This window comes from Mytilus trossulus, chromosome 2 (assembly GCF_036588685.1).
Source record: "Mytilus trossulus isolate FHL-02 chromosome 2, PNRI_Mtr1.1.1.hap1, whole genome shotgun sequence".
NCBI classification, from domain to species: domain Eukaryota; kingdom Metazoa; phylum Mollusca; class Bivalvia; order Mytilida; family Mytilidae; genus Mytilus; species Mytilus trossulus.
The window spans coordinates 17,125,244-17,144,752 of NC_086374.1; the positions used below are offsets into that span (position 1 = coordinate 17,125,244).

The following is a 19,509-nucleotide window of genomic DNA, read 5'->3' on the forward strand; positions in this document are numbered from 1 at the left end:
TTTTTAAATGTCAGATACTTCCATGCAGAAAAGTGCAAATATAATCAGATTTGCAGAAGAATAGATTGAATTTATATATGATATTTGATCATACCCCAGATCAATATACAGTTATCAAACGTAAATGCATTTTGATATAGGATGTCATTAAAAAGGAGGGTCATTTTTATATAAAATCTCGCAAAATTATGACCCATATTTTTGGCACATCCCCGTATACCCAATTATAGGAAGTTACCCCTTCCCGGGTAAAGTCATAACGGCTTATTACAAATCTTATCATTCTTTCTCTATATACTCTATCCATGTATATTAAAACTTAATATTCGGAACGATTCAACCTAGTTATTGGCATTGCATCTTCTCATTGCAGTTGCAGAAATAATTTGACTTTCACTATGCCACAAAATGTGACGGAGAAGCCATAATACATTTATATGCTCAAGGAGGGATCGAATTTGCTGCAAAGCATTTAGACGGTGTGTTCTCTTTCTGTCTACTTGATACAGCTAACAGAAAAGTTTTCCTGGGAAGAGATACGTATGGCGTCCGGCCGATGTTCAGACTTTATAATGACAATGGGTTTCTTGCCGTCTGCTCTGAAGCCAAAGGTAAGAAAGGATCAAAAGTGTTGAAGTAGAAGGGTGTTGTGCCATATCTTACCCTTCCCGTTTTTGTTTAAGGGTAATTATATATTGACAATTCAATTGGTAACCTTAACTTTATCCAACGACATTTGCGAGAGTATTCAACCCCTAACGACATAAAAGTCCTTGCATACAGTTTACAACTTTATCTACTGGATCTGTTAAACGTTCACTAAATCTTTTTCGTGCCCCATCCGCATCAAGGGCACAAGTCTGTCTGTACGTCTAAACATACATTATTCCGTCTATCCGTAGGTCCAAAAATATAGTATCCGTTTTCGAAATTTAGATTTATAAAACATAAATTTAACATAAAAAGCAGGCTTTACTGTATAATTAAGCAGATACAAGCGACATTCCAAGCTCTTTGTACTTCAAATTTTTCGTTTATATTTGGATGTATCTCTATTTGATTGATCAGCGAGTCGAAAACTAAAAATTTTAAGGACACCTTCGACTTGACTTAATATTTGCCATGACATGCGCTTTAAGAAAAATTAGATAATTTCAATCAATCCATTCCGTAACATAACAAAGCTGATTAGTTCTGTTATGCAGCAAGATTGTTTTGAAGTTAATTAAACTAATTTCTTAAGGTCCTCAATGAACGAATGAATTTAATATTTTAATGAAACTGATTAAAGTGTTCTCTTTCCTAAATCCCCAGTGTGTTTGATGTTTTCTACATAACGAAATGAAAAAAATAATGATTAAAATGTCTCAAAAACAACAACTTTATTTGAAATGCATGTGTTGTTCACTTTGAAAAATATTTTCAATTCAATCATAATTATTTTAATCCAACTATAGTATGTTTTTAAGGACTGCAGTTTAATTCAAGATAATTCTTTTGATAGGTGAAAATCTGCAAAATAAAATACCCAGTTCAATTGATGATCATTGATAATACAAGAGCGAAACCGACAACATGAAACATTTGATAAAAAAATATATTGTCTATACAATTTTAGAATAGATGCCTTGTATTACTATTTCTATATCTATCTAGTTATAATTAAGACTGAACTACCAAACTGAGGGACAATCGTGTTATACCCTATATATTTTTCACAGGTTTAATAGGATTGTCCCAGGAAGCCTACAGTGAACATGTAGAACCATTCTTACCAGGACATGTTGAAACGTATAAACTAGACATGCTAGGTAAAGCTTCATTCGAAGAACGAATTAGATTCCACAAAATTGGAAAAGCACCAGCATATAACACAGTAGCTGAAATTCAAGGTATTACATAAAGCATTGTACGTATGTTGAATTTGCAATAAATCAACGTATCGAGCATAGATCATGATTTGATGAATACAAATGGACTGATTCTTAACTAAAAAAATAAATCAAATCCCTTAGATAAGTTCGATGTTTTCGCTCTGAGCATTACCGATGAAGGTAATTAAATCCATAAATGCTCATTGAAAGAAGCAAACAAGGTTTACTAGTGTTGTCAATACTCAAACCTGCCAAGAGGCTTTGAGAAGACGAATAGACAAAAGTGATTGAACAATTGATTAAGTCCTCTGTAAATACTTGACAATTTAATGATTTCCCAGTCAAGACGAAGTTGACCGAGGCTGACCAAAGGCCAAAATATTAATAGAAAACTATCAACAGCTGAAGCTTTGATGAAGCTCTTGAATTATTTCCTTTTATTTACTTGTCTTTAGGGGCACGACATCGTGCTTTGTTTTGTGCTTAAAAAAGGATTGAACAACAGTGGTGTATATTAGAATCTGTATGAGGATAAAATAATCTGTCAAATAACCATTTACAATCAAAGTCAAATCCATATGTACAAGTGTTGTGCACGCCAAACTCAACTATATTTAAACTGACAATTATATATTTAACTTTGAACAGATAAAAACGAAGTAGAAGAGAATATACGCATCTTGTTTGAAGCAGCAGTTGAAAAAAGATTGATGGCTGAAAGACGCATAGGATGCCTATTATCTGGTATATAATGGATGAGTTAAATCATGTCTGCTACACATATTTAAAGTACTACTAACAATACTTGTTTCTCTATCGGTCTTATTCGTAGACTTAAATGAAATTATACAATGATTTATGTTATTGCTTACTGTCTAGTAAATATAAAACCTTTTATCTTTTATTGTGACAAATTCAAATACATATCTGATGTTATACAACATTATGAAGTAATATGTAATCCTTAGTTACATTTTTAAAAGTATTAACTTGAAAATTTATTTTTACATAAGAAGTATGCTTTGTTTATTTGTGGTTTAAGGCATTTAAACACGACAAAGACGCATATTTACTATTAGAAATTGAACTTTATTTCCCTAGGTGGACTTGATTCTAGTCTTGTAGCTTCAATACTTGCAAAGAAGGCAAAAGAAATGAAACTGTCCTATCGTATTCAGACTTTTTCAATAGGAATGGAGAACAGTACAGATCTGTTAGCAGCAAGAAAGGTGCACAATTCTAGATATTTACATATGTTCTCAAATATAATGTTCTCTGTCTTTGTGTTCTTCTGAATACATGGATATATTATTCCTTCCACTTTCCTATAGTCCTAAACATGCATGAAATATTTGCCACTAGACGTTAAACAGCTTAATTAAATGAGCATTGCAGTGGCTAATAATGACACGTTTGATATTCAAACACAATGATTTGGTGACGACTTGCTGCAACCATTCAGCAGAAACATCACGTTCCCTGGTGTCGGAAAAAAAGATGCACTATTACCTTTAAAATAAGAGAAAACAATTATAGGCAACCGTAATGTCTTCAAAAATAAGAAACAATCCAATTGAGAAAACTAATGGCCTCTAATTTTATAACAAAACACTTTTCCATAAACAAAGATGACGGACATGAACCAACGTCAACCACTGAAGTAAAGTCCCTGACAGGCGCATTAAGCTAATGTATGCTCCTACCTACTCATTTAGTCTTGGAGGTAGTTTGTAAGTTGCTCCTCTACCTAGCAAGAGAGACGAATGATAAGCAGCACACACAAAAACAGGTTGTATTAATGGCTATAAGTCAGGAACCTGTTACTCAGTTTTTGCCGTTGGTTGCTGTGTTATATATTTGTTTTTCGTTCCTTATTTTGTACATAAATTATACTGTTAGTTTTCTTGTTTGAATTGTTTTACGTTTGTCATTTAAGGGCCTTTAACAGCTGACTATTTCCGTGTCATTTGCCACGGTCTCGTGTGAATAGTTGTCTCATTGGCAATCATACCACATCTCCTTTTTTATATGAATTTAAAAAAATGATGATGTTTTTCTTTTTGAAAATATGTGTAACATAGAAAAAAAAGAAGGGTTCATGCCAAAAAAATACCTCTTAAAATGAGCACAAAATAAGTTGGGTTTTTTTCAATTTGCTTCAGGTGGCAAACTTCTTAGAAACAGAACATCACGAGGTTGTATTTACCCCAGAAGAGGGTATCGCTGCCCTCGAAGATGTAATTTATCACCTAGAAAGTTATGACGTCACAACCATACGTGCTTCGGTCGGTAAGTTGTCGTATTATAAGTTATTCAATGTAAGGGTTATATGTAAAGTATTGCTAATTATGAAGTTTAACAAACAAACATACCAAAAAAGTTGATCTCGCATATTTTAGAAATCCAACGAATATGATAAAAATAATATAGTTCCTGTCCAAGTACAAAATGTATGTCGTATTCTTATATTAATCTTGGAGAACTAATTTTTTTGATTCAACAATCAACAATGGGACCACGACAAAACTTCTCACCGCGCTACGTTAAATGATTTTATTGACACAACCACGATTCATATTAGGAACATGGAATTATACTGGTAACATTAGTACTTCCAGAAATAGCAAGTATTATTATGAATCCTTCAAATATTTACCATAAGAGGATTCTAAACAAAAACAATATGTCAAGTGAACGAGCACTTCTCATCTCGTGTAATTTGTAATGTGACTGGTTATTATCTGTTCTATATATATTGTATTCATCATTAGGTTTGGTTTTCTGGTATAAAAGTGACGATTCAGATATGTGATTGCAAAATTATTTTATCGTGGACAACACAGTTTCTTTGACTTTTTAAACATACAAAAGAACCCAAAAATAAAAAAATAAAACAAACTTTTATATTGTGTTAAAACGAATTTATAATGAAATACAACAAAAAAAGCAGCAAAACAAAAAAGTGTCAAAAATGTGGATGATATTTTATAATAAGCACAGAAAGTAACAAACTAAAATGTCGTTGTATCTCGCCTGTCCAAAGAAGTCAGTGCGAGCGATCACCAATACTTAACCAAATGTACATGTGGTTTTTTTATAGACAAGACTGTCGCTCATGTTATAATATTTTTTTTTCCAAAACCATAACATATTTGAATAATTTAATTTGGGATGTTACGCGTCTTCTGATTGGCTGACGTTATTTTGTTATCGGCCCATGGACATAATTTAGTCATGTGACCGTGACGTCATCAACGGTTTTCATGGTTTTCTACGGTTTAAAATCAAATTATAAGAAATGATCGTAATATTTTTTCTGTCTATTCGAAATAAAATAAAAAATGTGGTACAAACTGTTAAATAATCCTCTACGCGCGTTATTCAGTGTGCACCAAATTTTTCATGTTATATTTCCTTTAAAGACAGAAAAAAATATTACAGTCATTCCTGAATTAATGCATACGTTTGACTCATGTTTAATTTACAATTGACATGACATATATATTTTAGTTTGTTACTAAAAGTAACGTGCTATATCATACTGTTTATTTGAAATAATAAGTGATAATTTATTTTTAAATGTAACGCGTCTTCTGATTGGCTGCCATTATTTTGTTATCAGCCCATAAACATAACTTAGTCATGTGACCGCGACGTCATCGGCGTTTTTTCATGGTTTTTACGATTTGAAAGTGAATTCAGAATTAAATTATAAGAAATGACAGTAATATTGTTTCTGTTTATTTGAAATAACATAAAAAAAAATGGTGCACACTGTTAAATAACCCGCTACGCGCGTTATTCAGTGTGCACCAAATTTTATGTTATTTCTTCATAGACAGAAAAAATGTAACAGTCATTCCTTAAAAACTTTTGAAAATATTGAAAACATTAAATATTTGTTTTCTGCAAATTCTGGGTCCAATGTTAGTTCCTCTCCTCTGGTTTATATATATTATAAAAAGGGTTACGCATTATGATGAAAACATGGTGATAGAAGTTAAAACACATTTTTTTTTTATCATTTTAGGCATGTTTCTTCTTAGTAAATATATAAAAGAAAAGACCGACACAACAGTTATTTTGTCTGGAGAAGGATCAGACGAGATAGCTCAGGGATATATATACTTTCACAATGCGCCATCGGGTGCAGATGCAGACATCGAAAGTAAACGACTTTGCGAGGATCTGTATATGTTTGATGTTTTACGTAGTGATAGGTCAACATCTGCGTGGGGGTAAGTGCAAACTTTTTATTTTAATGAGATTATAGGTTTATTATAGCTAAAAGGGGTTAGTAATAAGTAGTAGTGCTTTACGAATGTACATATCAACAGCTTCCTATGAGAGATGTTTATTTGGGAAAAGCAAAAAGCAAGTTCTTCATTTTCTAACTTTTAACATGTCTAACTTGTAAATCAAAAGCTACATTCTTTATGGACGATTGAAATTATAGTAATTGTTTTTGAATGTACCTGAATTATCTGGACATTCATTTCAATTTTTGCTTTAATAAAACTCAAACGTAACATTCTGAATGGTCAAAGTGTCACGAAATAGAAATTCCTTCATAATACAAGTTCAAAGAGGAAGAAATATTCCGTAACATTATTTTGACTGAAACAAATATTACAGTATTTGTTCCTATCGGAATACAGGGTATAGAATATGTGTTCCAATTGGACCATGTTATGTCATTGTGTATAGCAAAGGTTCCAATGGGACATCTGATATAAGTTGACAGACGTTAATCATCGGTTGTACTATTACCTTTTTTCAGGTTAGAAATTCGTGTGCCTTTTCTTGACCACAAGTTTAGTAGCTATTACCTTTCACTCTCGGACAGTATAAAACAACCACAAAAAGGCATAGAGAAATACCTACTACGTTCTGCATTTGATGGTATTGATCTCCTTCCAAAAGATATTTTGTGGAGACCAAAGGAAGATTTCAGTGATGGTGTATCATCAAAGACGAGATCATGGTTTGAAATACTACAAAAATTTATATGTGAACAGGTAATTTAATGAGGGTTTTTTTCTGTTCTGAGGTTTAAAAAAACATATCTCACTTATATTTGGGGTTTGAAAATACATTGTATATTTACGGTACTGAATCACTTTTGTAATTAGCGAATTCCTTTTTTTTTCTGTATGTCGAAGACTTTAGTGAAAAACAAGAGTCTATAATTGTAGAAAGTAAACGCGGACTTGAGCTGTGTTAGTGTAAACCTGAGTAGATAATGATGCATGAAACTGGACAATATTATGTTGGCCTTTGCAAAACAAATATCTGACACTACGTTAAATTTATTTTACAGGAGAAAGACCCTCAAAAAAATGTTGTCACTTTGTGATTACTAGTACATTAAATCTTAACTTCTGTTTCAGGTGAACGACAGTGATTTAGAATCTCTAGCATTAACATATAAACATAACACACCAAGGACCAAAGAAGCCCTTTACTATAGACAAATATTTGAGAAATTTTACTCAGGACAAGGTGAATGGATTCCATATTACTGGATGCCTAAATGGACTGATGCTACAGATCCCTCAGCCAGAACATTGAAACATTATAAGCAGTAGATTATTCATGTTTCATTTTAGGTTTTACATTACTCATTACAGCAATAAAAACTAGGGACAAAACAATCATGTTGTAGGAAATTACATCAATTCATTTATTTTGAAAACGTCACCAATCAATCAATTAATCATTTTGACATATTTTTTTCCTCAAGTATTCCACAATCAATTTAAGAGTGCAATATAGGTAATCTTTATAATGTTTACGTATATGGTGTTTTCATGGTTCCTACTGCATTTGTGTTGCTACAAGATGCAAAACAGAATCACCTTAGACCACTCGACCTCCTAGGCTAAAGAAAACCGAACTTTTCGTTGATTGATGTAATACCTTTCCTTGTCGGCTTTATCTAGGGTTGTAACACAGTACATGATGTATAGTGGCAAGACGATGGCGTACCTTTCAGAGTCAAATTCGTTTCAAGTTTAGCCCAACGATGTTGGATCTTCAAGTTTGCGTTAGCTAATTTTTGTTTTTCCCTCAGGCATGTTTTTATGTATTCTATGGGCACGGTTCAGATGAATGTTGCCACAATGTTACAAAGCATGAGTTCAAATCCCGCTGAAAAAAGAAAACCAATTGCTAACCAAAAAAAGATCTAACGTTGGTGGACTAAATTTGGGACGTCGAATTATATATTTTATGGTGTGAGTCATGTATAACCAAGTGTTATCCGACGAAGAATGTCTGTCATAAAGTTGTCACATGTTTTAAGACGCATAAAACAAATAATACTTAATGTGGTACCATGGTAACTGAACTCTTCATCCTTTACGACAGACAAAAAAGTTAATTTAAAATTACTCCATCTTCTTGCCATTATATAGCATGTACAGTGTTCCATCCTGAGATCAAGTCGACGAGGAAAGGCATTGCATCGATCACCGAAAGCTAAATTTATATTTAGCCTGTGTGGTCAAGTGTCTAGGTATACAATAATGATATATTCAACAGACATATAGATTTAAATTAAGGTCTGCTTTATTTGTCTACAATAGACTCATAAGTGACTCTTGAATCAAAGAGGTTAAAAAGACTAAATAAAGTAAGAATTTGAGTACAGACTGTTATAGACTATGTTTCAAACTCGAAACAGGCATATTGAAGTGTGGCTGGATAACAACCAACGCATACAGGGTTGAAGTGTGGCTGGATAACAACCAACTCATATAGGGTTGAAGTGTGGCTGGATAACAACCAACTCATACAGGGTTTAAGTGTGGCTGGATAACAACCTACTCATACAGGGTTGAAGTGTGGCTGGATAACAACCAACTCATACAGGGTTAAGTGTGGCTGGATAACAACCAACTCATACAGGGTTTAAGTGTGGCTGGATAACAACCTACTCATACAGGGTGTAAGTGTGGCTGGATAACAACCAACTCATACAGGGTGGAAGTGTGGCTGGATAACAACCAACTCATACAGGGTTGAAGTGTGGCTGGATAACAACATACTCATACAGGGTTGAAGTGTGGCTGGATAACAACCAACTCATACAGGGTTGAAGTGTGGCTGGATAACAACCTACTCATACAGGGTTGAAGTGTGGCTGGATAACAACCAACACATACAGGGTGTAAGTGTGGCTGGATAACAACCTACTCATACAGGGTGTAAGTGTGGCTGGATAACAACCTACTCATACAGGGTGGAAGTGTGGCTGGATAACAACCAACTCATACAGGGTTGAAGTGTGGCTGGATAACAACCAACTCATATAGGGTGTAAGTGTGGCTGGATAACAACCTACTCATACAGGGTGTAAGTGTGGCTGGATAACAACCTACTCATACAGGGTGGAAGTGTGGCTGGATAACAACCAACTCATACAGGGTGGAAGTGTGGCTGGATAACAACCAACTCATACAGGGTTGAAGTGTGGCTCGATAACAACCTACTCATACAGGGTTGAAGTGTGGCTGGATAACAACCAACTCATACAGGGTTGAAGTGTGGCTGGATAACAACCAACTCATACAGGGTTGAAGTGTGGCTGGATAACAACCAACTCATACAGGGTTGAAGTGTGGCTGGATAACAACCAACTCATACAGGGTTTAAGTGGCTGGATAACAACCAACTCATACAGTGTTGAAGTGTGGCTGGATAACAACCTACTCATACAGGGTTGAAGTGTGGCTGGATAACAACCTACTCATACAGGGTTGAAGTGTGGCTGGATAACAACCAACTCATACAGGGTTTAAGTGTGGCTGGATAACAACCTACTCATACAGGGTGGAAGTGTGGCTGGATAACAACCAACTCATACAGGGTTGAAGTGTGGCTGGATAACAACCAACTCATACAGGGTTGAAGTGTGGCTGGATAACAACCAACTCATACAGGGTTGAAGTGTGGCTGGATAACAACCTACTCATACAGGGTGTAAGTGTGGCTGGATAACAACCTACTCATACAGGGTGTAAGTGTGGCTGGATAACAACCTACTCATACAGGGTTGAAGTGTGGCTGGATAACAACCTAAAGTGTGGCTGGATAACAACCTACTCATACAGGGTTGAAGTGTGGCTGGATAACAACCTACTCATACAGGGTTGAAGTGTGGCTGGATAACAACCAACTCATACAGGGTTTAAGTGTGGCTGGATAACAACCTACTCATACAGGGTGTAAGTGTGGCTGGATAACAACCAACTCATACAGGGTTCAATTGTGGCTCGATAACAACCTACTCATACAGGGTTAAAGTGTGGCTGGATAACAACCAACTTATACAGGTTTTAAGTGTGGCTGGATAACAACCAACTCATACAGGGTTGAAGTGTGGCTGGATAACAACCAACTCATACAGGGTTAAAGTGTGGCTGGATAACAACCTAAAGTGTGGCTGGATAACAACCTACTCATACAGGGTTGAAGTGTGGCTGGATAACAACCAACTCATACAGGGTTGAAGTGTGGCTGGATAACAACCTACTCATACAGGGTTGAAGTGTGGCTGGATAACAACCAACTCATACAGGGTTTAAGTGTGGCTGGATAACAACCTACTCATACAGGGTGTAAGTGTGGCTGGATAACAACCTACTCATACAGGGTGTAAGTGTGGCTGGATAACAACCAACTCATACAGGGTTTAAGTGTGGCTGGATAACAACCTACTGATACAGGGTTGAAGTGTGGCTGGATAACAACCAACTCATACAGGGTTTAAGTGTGGCTGGATAACAACCAACTCATACAGGGTTTAAGTGTGGCTGGATAACAACCTACTGATACAGGGTTGAAGTGTGGCTGGATAACAACCAACTCATACAGGGTTTAAGTGTGGCTGGATAACAACCAACTCATACAGGGTTTAAGTGTGGCTGGATAACAACCTACTCATACAGGGTGTAAGTGTGGCTGGATAACAACCAACTCATACAGGGTTGAAGTGTGGCTGGATAACAACCAACTCATACAGGGTTTAAGTGTGGCTGGATAACAACCAACTCATACAGGGTTGAAGTGTGGCTGGATAACAACCAACTCATACAGGGTTTAAGTGTGGCTGGATAACAACCTACTGATACAGGGTTGAAGTGTGGCTGGATAACAACCAACTCATACAGGGTTTAAGTGTGGCTGGATAACAACCAACTCATACAGGGTGTAAGTGTGGCTGGATAACAACCTACTCATACAGGGTGTAAGTGTGGCTGGATAACAACCAACTCATACAGGGTTGAAGTGTGGCTGGATAACAACCAACTCATACAGGGTTGAAGTGTGGCTGGATAACAACCAACTCATACAGGGTTTAAGTGTGGCTGGATAACAACCTACTCATACAGGGTGTAAGTGTGGCTGGATAACAACCAACTCATACAGGGTGGAAGTGTGGCTGGATAACAACCAACTCATACAGGGTTGAAGTGTGGCTGGATAACAACCTAAAGTGTGGCTGGATAACAACCTACTCATACAGGGTTGAAATGTGGCTGGATAACAACCAACTCATACAGGGTTGAAGTGTGGCTGGATAACAACCTACTCATACAGGGTTAAAGTGTGACTGGATAACAACCAACTCATACAGGGTTGAAGTGAGGCTGGATAACAACCTACTCATACAGGGTTGAAGTGTGGCTGGATAACAACCTAAAGTGTGGCTGGATAACAACCTACTCATACAGGGTTGAAGTGTGGCTGGATAACAACCTACTCATACAGGGTTGAAGTGTGGCTGGATAACAACCAACTCATACAGGGTTGAAGTGTGGCTGGATAACAACCTACCCATACAGGGTTGAAGTGTGGCTGGATAACAACCAACTCATACAGGGTTTAAGTGTGGCTGGATAACAACCAACTCATACAGGGTTTAAGTGTGGCTGGATAACAACCTACTCATACAGGGTGTAAGTGTGGCTGGATAACAACCAACTCATACAGGGTTTAAGTGTGGCTGGATAACAACCTACTCATACAGGGTTGAAGTGTGGCTGGATAACAACCAACTCATACAGGGTTTAAGTGTGGCTGGATAACAACCAACTCATATATTATCTTATTAAATACAGTACTCAATCTTCACGAATGATTACAGTTTTGCTTATGTTTTCGAGCAGTTTGTCATTATTTGAATAGACTAGAACAGTAACCATTGTTACGTAGTACACGTGATTAAAATATGTAAACCACTTATGTCTTGTTTAGTAAATATTTAAACAATCGCAGGGATATAAAAAGAGAGTTCCTCAAGGGAAAGATCAGCTATACGATGGTAAAAAAGACTAAAGTTTAAGCTTTTGGTTTGGTAGCCTCTTACAGGAACACTAACATTAACATTTTTTTAGACAGACTCTTAATCTCTTGACGCTTATTTATAGTCTACTTCTTTTCAAGATAATAAAGGTATTGAATGTGATTTCTTAAACGATTGCTTATAAGATTTGCGTAAACCCAGAGGCTAGAAATGAAAATTTATTGAGACTGTTCAACATGTCATGTATCCTGACTTTGTTGATGCAATGAAGGAATAAAAGATAGATTTGGTTCAATTGAAGCATTCTATATTAGCCCAGTAAATCTAATAATCAGATTCATGGTTGCTCAAGTGTTAAATCTTGTCTTACTTTATAAGTCATACAGGAAGTGTATATTCAGTAATCAATCCACGAAATGAATAACGACATTTGACAAAAGGAAAATACAACCACTTTACAGTAAGATGGCGATAACGTATGATAATCGGACAAATGAAAATAGTATAATCGGAAATAAACAAGGACAGAGACACTTCTTGTTCATATTAAAGCTAAAAGTGAAAGAATATATGGAATTATACTGCTTGATTGGTATGACCAAATGCACTTGTAATGTAAAAGGTGATAGACGAAGCTAGGAAGAGGCCTTTGTCGTGATTCTTTTTTTTTTTAATTTTAGAAATGATCTTAAAATGCAGTTGGTATCTTTTTAGAAAAAAGTCAGAGTTTAAAATAAAACTGTGAATCCTGTCCCTGAAAAAATGTCATTAAATTCTGTTTGAATTAATTCTGCACCTGGTCCAAAACAAAATACTTTAAACTTGAAAAGTTGTGAAAATCCCCTTTTCCAATTCAGAATTTCAGACTCACCTAAATCTCTTTCTGGTATAGATTCTCTATTCTAAGAGAGAGAATGCTTTGTATACAGTAAACTTTACTCATAGATTGTATATAAGAGAGAGATAATATTCCATATAAATTTATATAAAAAAATGTATTGCTACCATTGTAAAATCAAAATTTTAACTTATAATGTTATATCAACAAATGGTGCGCATGTGATATTCATGATTTGGTATAGGCATATCCTACAGCAAATGGTGTGTTCCTTTTGGTTTTAGAGCTAGCTTAACCTTCCACTTGTATAACAGTTGTTTATACATTGTGTGTAGTACCGTTATATTGACACAATTGGATGTGCTACCAAAACAAACATAATTGGCTAATGTGACAGTTATTTAGATCCAGCAGCCAAAATTGTGTAAACATACATCACTAACATACAATGTACAACACAACTGACTAATATATACTCAAACAAACAAATGTACAAATAAATATGACAAAAAGATGTTCTTTGATATGGTATTACGTATATTTCCCTATCTAGAATGCTCGCCAGTGATTTTCTTTGTCATTAGTTGATAGTTTATTATTTTTTGTATTCTGGAAATTTGGTTATGACGGCACATTTTTTTATGGTCTCTGATTTAATCAACAACTTGTCATGACTGTGGCCAATTTAAAGCTTGATATTCTGTATTGGCATCTGTCTATAATTCAATGTCGTATGTTCTTTTTTTATACTAGTGTTTGCTTTTTGGTCGTTTTCTTTTTTATTGCCATGACAATGTCAGTTTGTTTTTGACTCGTGAATTTGACCTGGAAACAGTATATCTCAATCTGTTTGTTCTTGGTTTTTACTATCATTTGAGCATATAACGTCTCTCTTAGGCATCCAGATATATCTGGTGTTTGTGTCACTGTGTTTTTGTTTCACTGATGGATATCTTAAATCTTCTTTTACTAGCATTAAATAAAATAGATAGATATAAGAAGAGAGATGATGAGACAACTCTCCATATAAGTCACAATTTGTAAAAGTGAATCATTATAGGCCAAAGTAAGGCCATAAATACGGAGACTGGAATCACACCAAATATGCATGAATTGTGATGTAGAAGACGACGAAGTGTGAGATATATGATAGTTATCAAAGGTACCAGGATAATAATTTAGTACGCCAGACGCGCGTTTCGTCTACATAAGACTCATCAGTGACGCTCAAATCAAATATATTTATAAACCCAAACAAGTACAAAGTTGAAGAGCACAGAGGATCCAAAATTCCAAAAAGTTGTGCCAAATATGGCTAAGGTTATCTATGCATGGGATAAGAAAATCCTTAGTTTTTCAAAAAGTTCAAAGTTTTGTATACAGGAAATTTATAAAAATGATCACATTATTGATATTCATGTCAACACCGAAGTGTTGACTATATGACATATTAAATGGACATTGAAACGCTTAAACGAATCTCAAAATGAAAACACAATGTGAAAAAAATGAGATGAGCCACATATACAATGGTATGGAATACAAGCAATGTTAAAGTCGGTAAAATTCATGAAAAACTGTGTTAGTTTTTGTTCACATATTTGGACATGGTTCTTCGTGTCATTTTGTGCAGTATAAAGACCAATTCGCCTAAAGATAAAGTTAAATCACAAAAATACTGAACTCCCGAAGAAAATTCAAAACGGAAAGTCCGCAATCAAATGGCAAACTCAAAAGCACACATCAAACGAATGGATAACAAATGTTATATTCCTGACTTGGTACAGGCATTTTCTAATGTAAAAGCTAAACCGTTAATGTTTTATGACAGTCGTGTTATAACCTTAAAATCACTTTAAAAACAAACAAATATGTAAGAAAGAAGCACAAAAGACATACATCAACAGCCTCATTTAATGCTTTTTTTTTTTTATTATTATAAGATTTTAATTACCTATGTTAAATCAATCCATAAAGGATTGAAATGTTTAAAGTACGATGACCGAATCCTTACTCTGCCAGGCACATGGTTAGGCTAGCATTAACTCTGACATATAATCGCGCGTTTGACGTACATCAGTTGATCAGTTGATCAATATGTAAACGTCACATAGGTAGACATAAAATGATTTTGTCGTTCAAAGTATGAACAGAATAATAGTCTATAGTTATTTTAGGCATATCCTCTGCAGAATTTAAATTAGAAGTTTCCCTATATGCTTATTGTGCATTTCTTCTAAAAGGAGTATAAAAGAAAGACAAAAGGGCGGCATATAGACAAAGCATAAGCAAATATGAAAGACACGAATACAAACATTATCATAGAACAATAATACAATGGCGTTGGTGTTTAAGTACAGATCCACGTCATATGTTTCAATGAAAGACAAAAAGTCATGTACACAAAGCATTTTAGCAAAAGCGAAAGATAAGAATACAACAATTATAGAACAATAACGCAATGACGGGATGCATAAGTACAGAGACACGTCAAATGGATATCACCAAAAACTCACAAAACAGTAAAAGTAATATTAACGAAGTCAAATAAAAGAATACTGTAACAAGTTATTAACATAAAGATGTTAAACAACGTCAATATCTATACTTCAAGACAATCGTGTATCATTTGTGAAGTTGATACGTAATAGTTATCAACAAGGCCTTGGTACCTTCCGATGAACTTTTTTTTTAGAAAAAGGATGAGACTTTCTTTGACATACCCCTGGTTCATAAGCTTTCTGTTCATGCACTTGTGACGTTTTACCGAGTCTGAGTAGGAGCTGTAAGTTCTTGAATACCGAATAGGTTGGAAAATGTATAGCCCATGTGCAGGTGAAGTTGGTAAATTGCTAATAAGGTGGGGACATTTATAATTCCAAAATTAAAACCATCTCGTTGGTCATAGATTCTGGTACTGAGATCACTGTGTGTCCAAATTCGAGGTTTAAGTTTTAAAATGAGGCGGAGGAAGCCTTGTCTGTTTTTCTTAAATTTCTAGTTCTGGGGGATAAATTGATGAAACCCAATCAGAAAAGTTCGGATTGAGTATTTGTTGTATTTGCTATTTCTAATATGTGTTAATTTCGGGGTTTTTTGGTTTTTTTTTTCTTTCATAGTTATACCCCCGCTTTGGAAAAAAGAGGGGGTTTCCTGTTTTACCTCTGCCTGTCCGTCCATCCATCCGTCCTATCGTTCGTCAGTCCGTCCGTCCCATGAATATTTTTCGACACATGTTTTTAACTACAAAACAAGGATTTCTTAAATTTGGTTTCAGGGTTAATATAAGTCTGCTATACCGTGTGATGCCTTTTCAGATTCATCACTTGACAACTTCCTGCTTATCAAACACTTGTATGATTTTACACATGATAGCCAAGATGAAAATTTTTGTCACATTTTTCTAAGGAACTACCATACAAGGATTTCTGAAATTTTGCTTCATGGTTTATACAAGTCAGCTCTTCCTTGTGATGCGTTTTCAGATTCATCACTTAACAACTTCCTGTTTACCGAACACTTGCATATTTTTACACTATTAAAATTATCCATTTTACGGAAGGGGTATCATCAATGAGCAGTAGCTCGCAGTTTCACTTGTTTTTCTTGTGTTGTGCTTTAACATCCCTGCTTCATATTAGGGGAGGAAGCCTATAAACTAGTTTAACTTTGCCACATTCTCTATGTGCATATTCAAAATCAGGAACATTTGGTTTGGTGGTTTTCGTTGGTTCATGACTACCATATTTGTGCTTCGCAAATCGTTTTGATATAAATTAGGACGTTGGGTTTCACAATTGAATTATTTCATATTTTTTATTTCGGTCGACTATATGGTATTGGGTTTCTCACTGTTGAAAGCCTAATGGTTGTCTATTAGAACCGCGATATAATTGCTTACATCAACTTCATTATAACTTTATAAGATAGTTGTCTCTCATTTGCAGTTAGACCACATCCATATCATGGAAACTTCTTTACGAACTAACGCTTTTTCATTCTGTATTTCACTACATATTTGTTAATTTGAAAGAGTTGAAAAAAAATAATGTTTAACCGGACTCGATTTATCAGTATGCATTTAAGGCAACGGTGCAGATAATCTGGTACACCCAGCCTATAAACTTGTTCTTCGTGTGTTGAAAACTCGCAAAATCACTGTTCTTTATACAAAATAATCACACCGGAACCTCGCCCCTGGTAATGCAAGCATTCAACACATGATTGAACGTTAGTTACCTCTTCGTAAATAGTACATTATCAAACATAGTTCCAATGAACTAAACACATAAAATAATAATGGGAAAGTAATTACTCAAACTCGAATGATAATTTCATTTGGTTTTCAAATTGCGTTCCTCTGATTTACTGAAGTATATAGTTGTAATTCATCGAGAAACAATTAAATTGTTCATTATTCCGAATGACCACTTCCTACACGCAATTTTGCTGAAGTTTTGGTTCAGACAGAGATTTATTAAGACAAGCAATTTCCTAAACTTGTTATGGACGTTTCATTTAAATGTATTTTGCTAAGAGTTTAGGAATTTCAGTTATGAGTATTTTGTACATTAACTCACATACAGTATCTGATCATTGATAGTTATATAAAGAGAGAAATACAACTATAGCCACAAAAATGTGACACTTCTACTCATTAGCGGAAGTTTGAAATAGACATATTTTCTTTTATGACCGAGCACATGCCACTACGATTATATAGATCATTTTACATCTACGCTATCAGCATATATTTCAGCATAGATATAATCTCAGTTATAACTCAGCATCCAAACCTCAAATGTGTGCTCAATATAATTTTGTACAGTATAAAAAAAACTTCACTATATATATTGTTTTGGTGTTGAGATCTTGAGCAATTACAAGATATTTGAATATATTCAAATGGTTTAGTTTAAACATATTTTATTTGTTAAAGTACGAATTGGATAAGACACAAGTCAAACAGACTAATGAAGTCTTCTCCATAACATTCAAATGGTAGGGGAAAGGGGGGGGTGACCATTAAGACTAGCCCTGTATGACATTCAAATAGTCTTTACGTGACAAACAGAAGTAAACTTTGGTTCAGGGGTGGGAGTCTCAATCATATACTAGTACAAGATATTGGAAAATTCTCAAATTGCAGAAAAAATGAGGTGGACATTATAACCAATCATATATTTCATTCGATTCTTTTTATCTTGTAGACCATTTGCAGTTATATAGATTCTCCAACTGTCTTTTTGTAATTGAAAAACAATTATCAAGGCCAGTCAAGGCTATAAGTGACCATCGACCTTTGAATTTGAAGAAGGTCATGGATCCTAAATGCTCTTCAACTTTGTACTTGTTTGGCTTATAAATATTTTGATATGAGCGTCACTGATGAGTCTTGTGTAAACGAAACGCGCGTCTGGCGTACTAAATTATAACTTGATCCTGGTACCTTTGACAACTATCATGTGCTACTGATGGCCCCGTCTGTCTATCACTTACTGTTCTTTAAGTTTTAATAATTTAAAGATTTTAAAAAAGAAAAGAAAGAAAAGAAAGAAAAGAAAAGAAAAGAAAAGAAAGAAAAGAAAAGAAAAGAAGAATTTATTTGTTATAGCTAATTTCAAACAGCGTGTTATGAGTATATTTACAACCACTGGATCGATGCAACTGTTGGTTGAGTATAGATTCTCTGAGGGTTTCACCAGCCCAGTAGTGAGCACTTTTGTGCTGACATGAATTATCATTGATATGGTCATATTTATAAATTAACTGTTTACAAAACTTTTGATTTTTTTAAATACTAAGGCTTTTCTACCTCCGGAATAGCTTCCCTTAGCTGTATTTGGCAACACTTTTAGGAATTTTGGTCCTCAATGCTCTTCAACTTTGTACTATAAATATGGCCTTTTTTTTAACATTTTTCGGATTCGAGCGTCACTGACTTGTAGATTAAACGTGCGTCAGGCGTAAATACAAAATTTAATCATGGTATCTATGATGAGTTTATTTAATTAATTTGATGAGACTGTCAACAAAGTGAGAGGTTAAGCGCTATAAAACCAGGTTTAATACAGCATTTTCTACATTTGAATACCAAGTCAAAAATATGACAGTTCTTGTCCATTCGTTTTTGATGTGTTTTGTCATTTGATTTCTCCATGTGACTAGAGTCTCTCCGATTTGATTTTCCTCGTGAGTTCAGTACTTTTGTGAAGACAATCTTGAGCAAATGACACCCAATCAGAATCAAAGTTTGACCATCAGACATTTGAATAAAATAAACTCATAATATTTCACATACGGTTGAACCCCAGTTTGTCTTGAATACTATCGTAAAAGCTTTTTTTTTACGTGAGGAAAAAATGCACAAACTATGTTATTGTTTATTTTCACTAAGTAAACATTTAACTTTATTGTATATTCATTGCTTCATGTCTTTATGTTCCGAAATATAAATGGTACTTTGTTAAGATCGATATTTCATAGGA

General features: G+C 34.7%; 1 protein-coding gene across 1 annotated transcript; it reads left to right on the top strand.

The window, feature by feature from the left end:
* Positions 1 to 385: 385 nt before the first annotated feature.
* On the top strand, positions 386 to 8,613 carry LOC134705633 (asparagine synthetase [glutamine-hydrolyzing]-like; the record flags this gene model as incomplete). Its single annotated transcript, XM_063564353.1, has 8 exons — positions 386 to 611; positions 1,722 to 1,892; positions 2,523 to 2,618; positions 2,976 to 3,103; positions 4,037 to 4,163; positions 5,905 to 6,112; positions 6,655 to 6,892; positions 7,265 to 8,613. Coding segments are annotated over 8 exons (1,392 nt in total), but the record flags the coding sequence as incomplete, so codon positions are not given.
* Between the last annotated feature and the right edge of the window lie 10,896 nt (positions 8,614 to 19,509).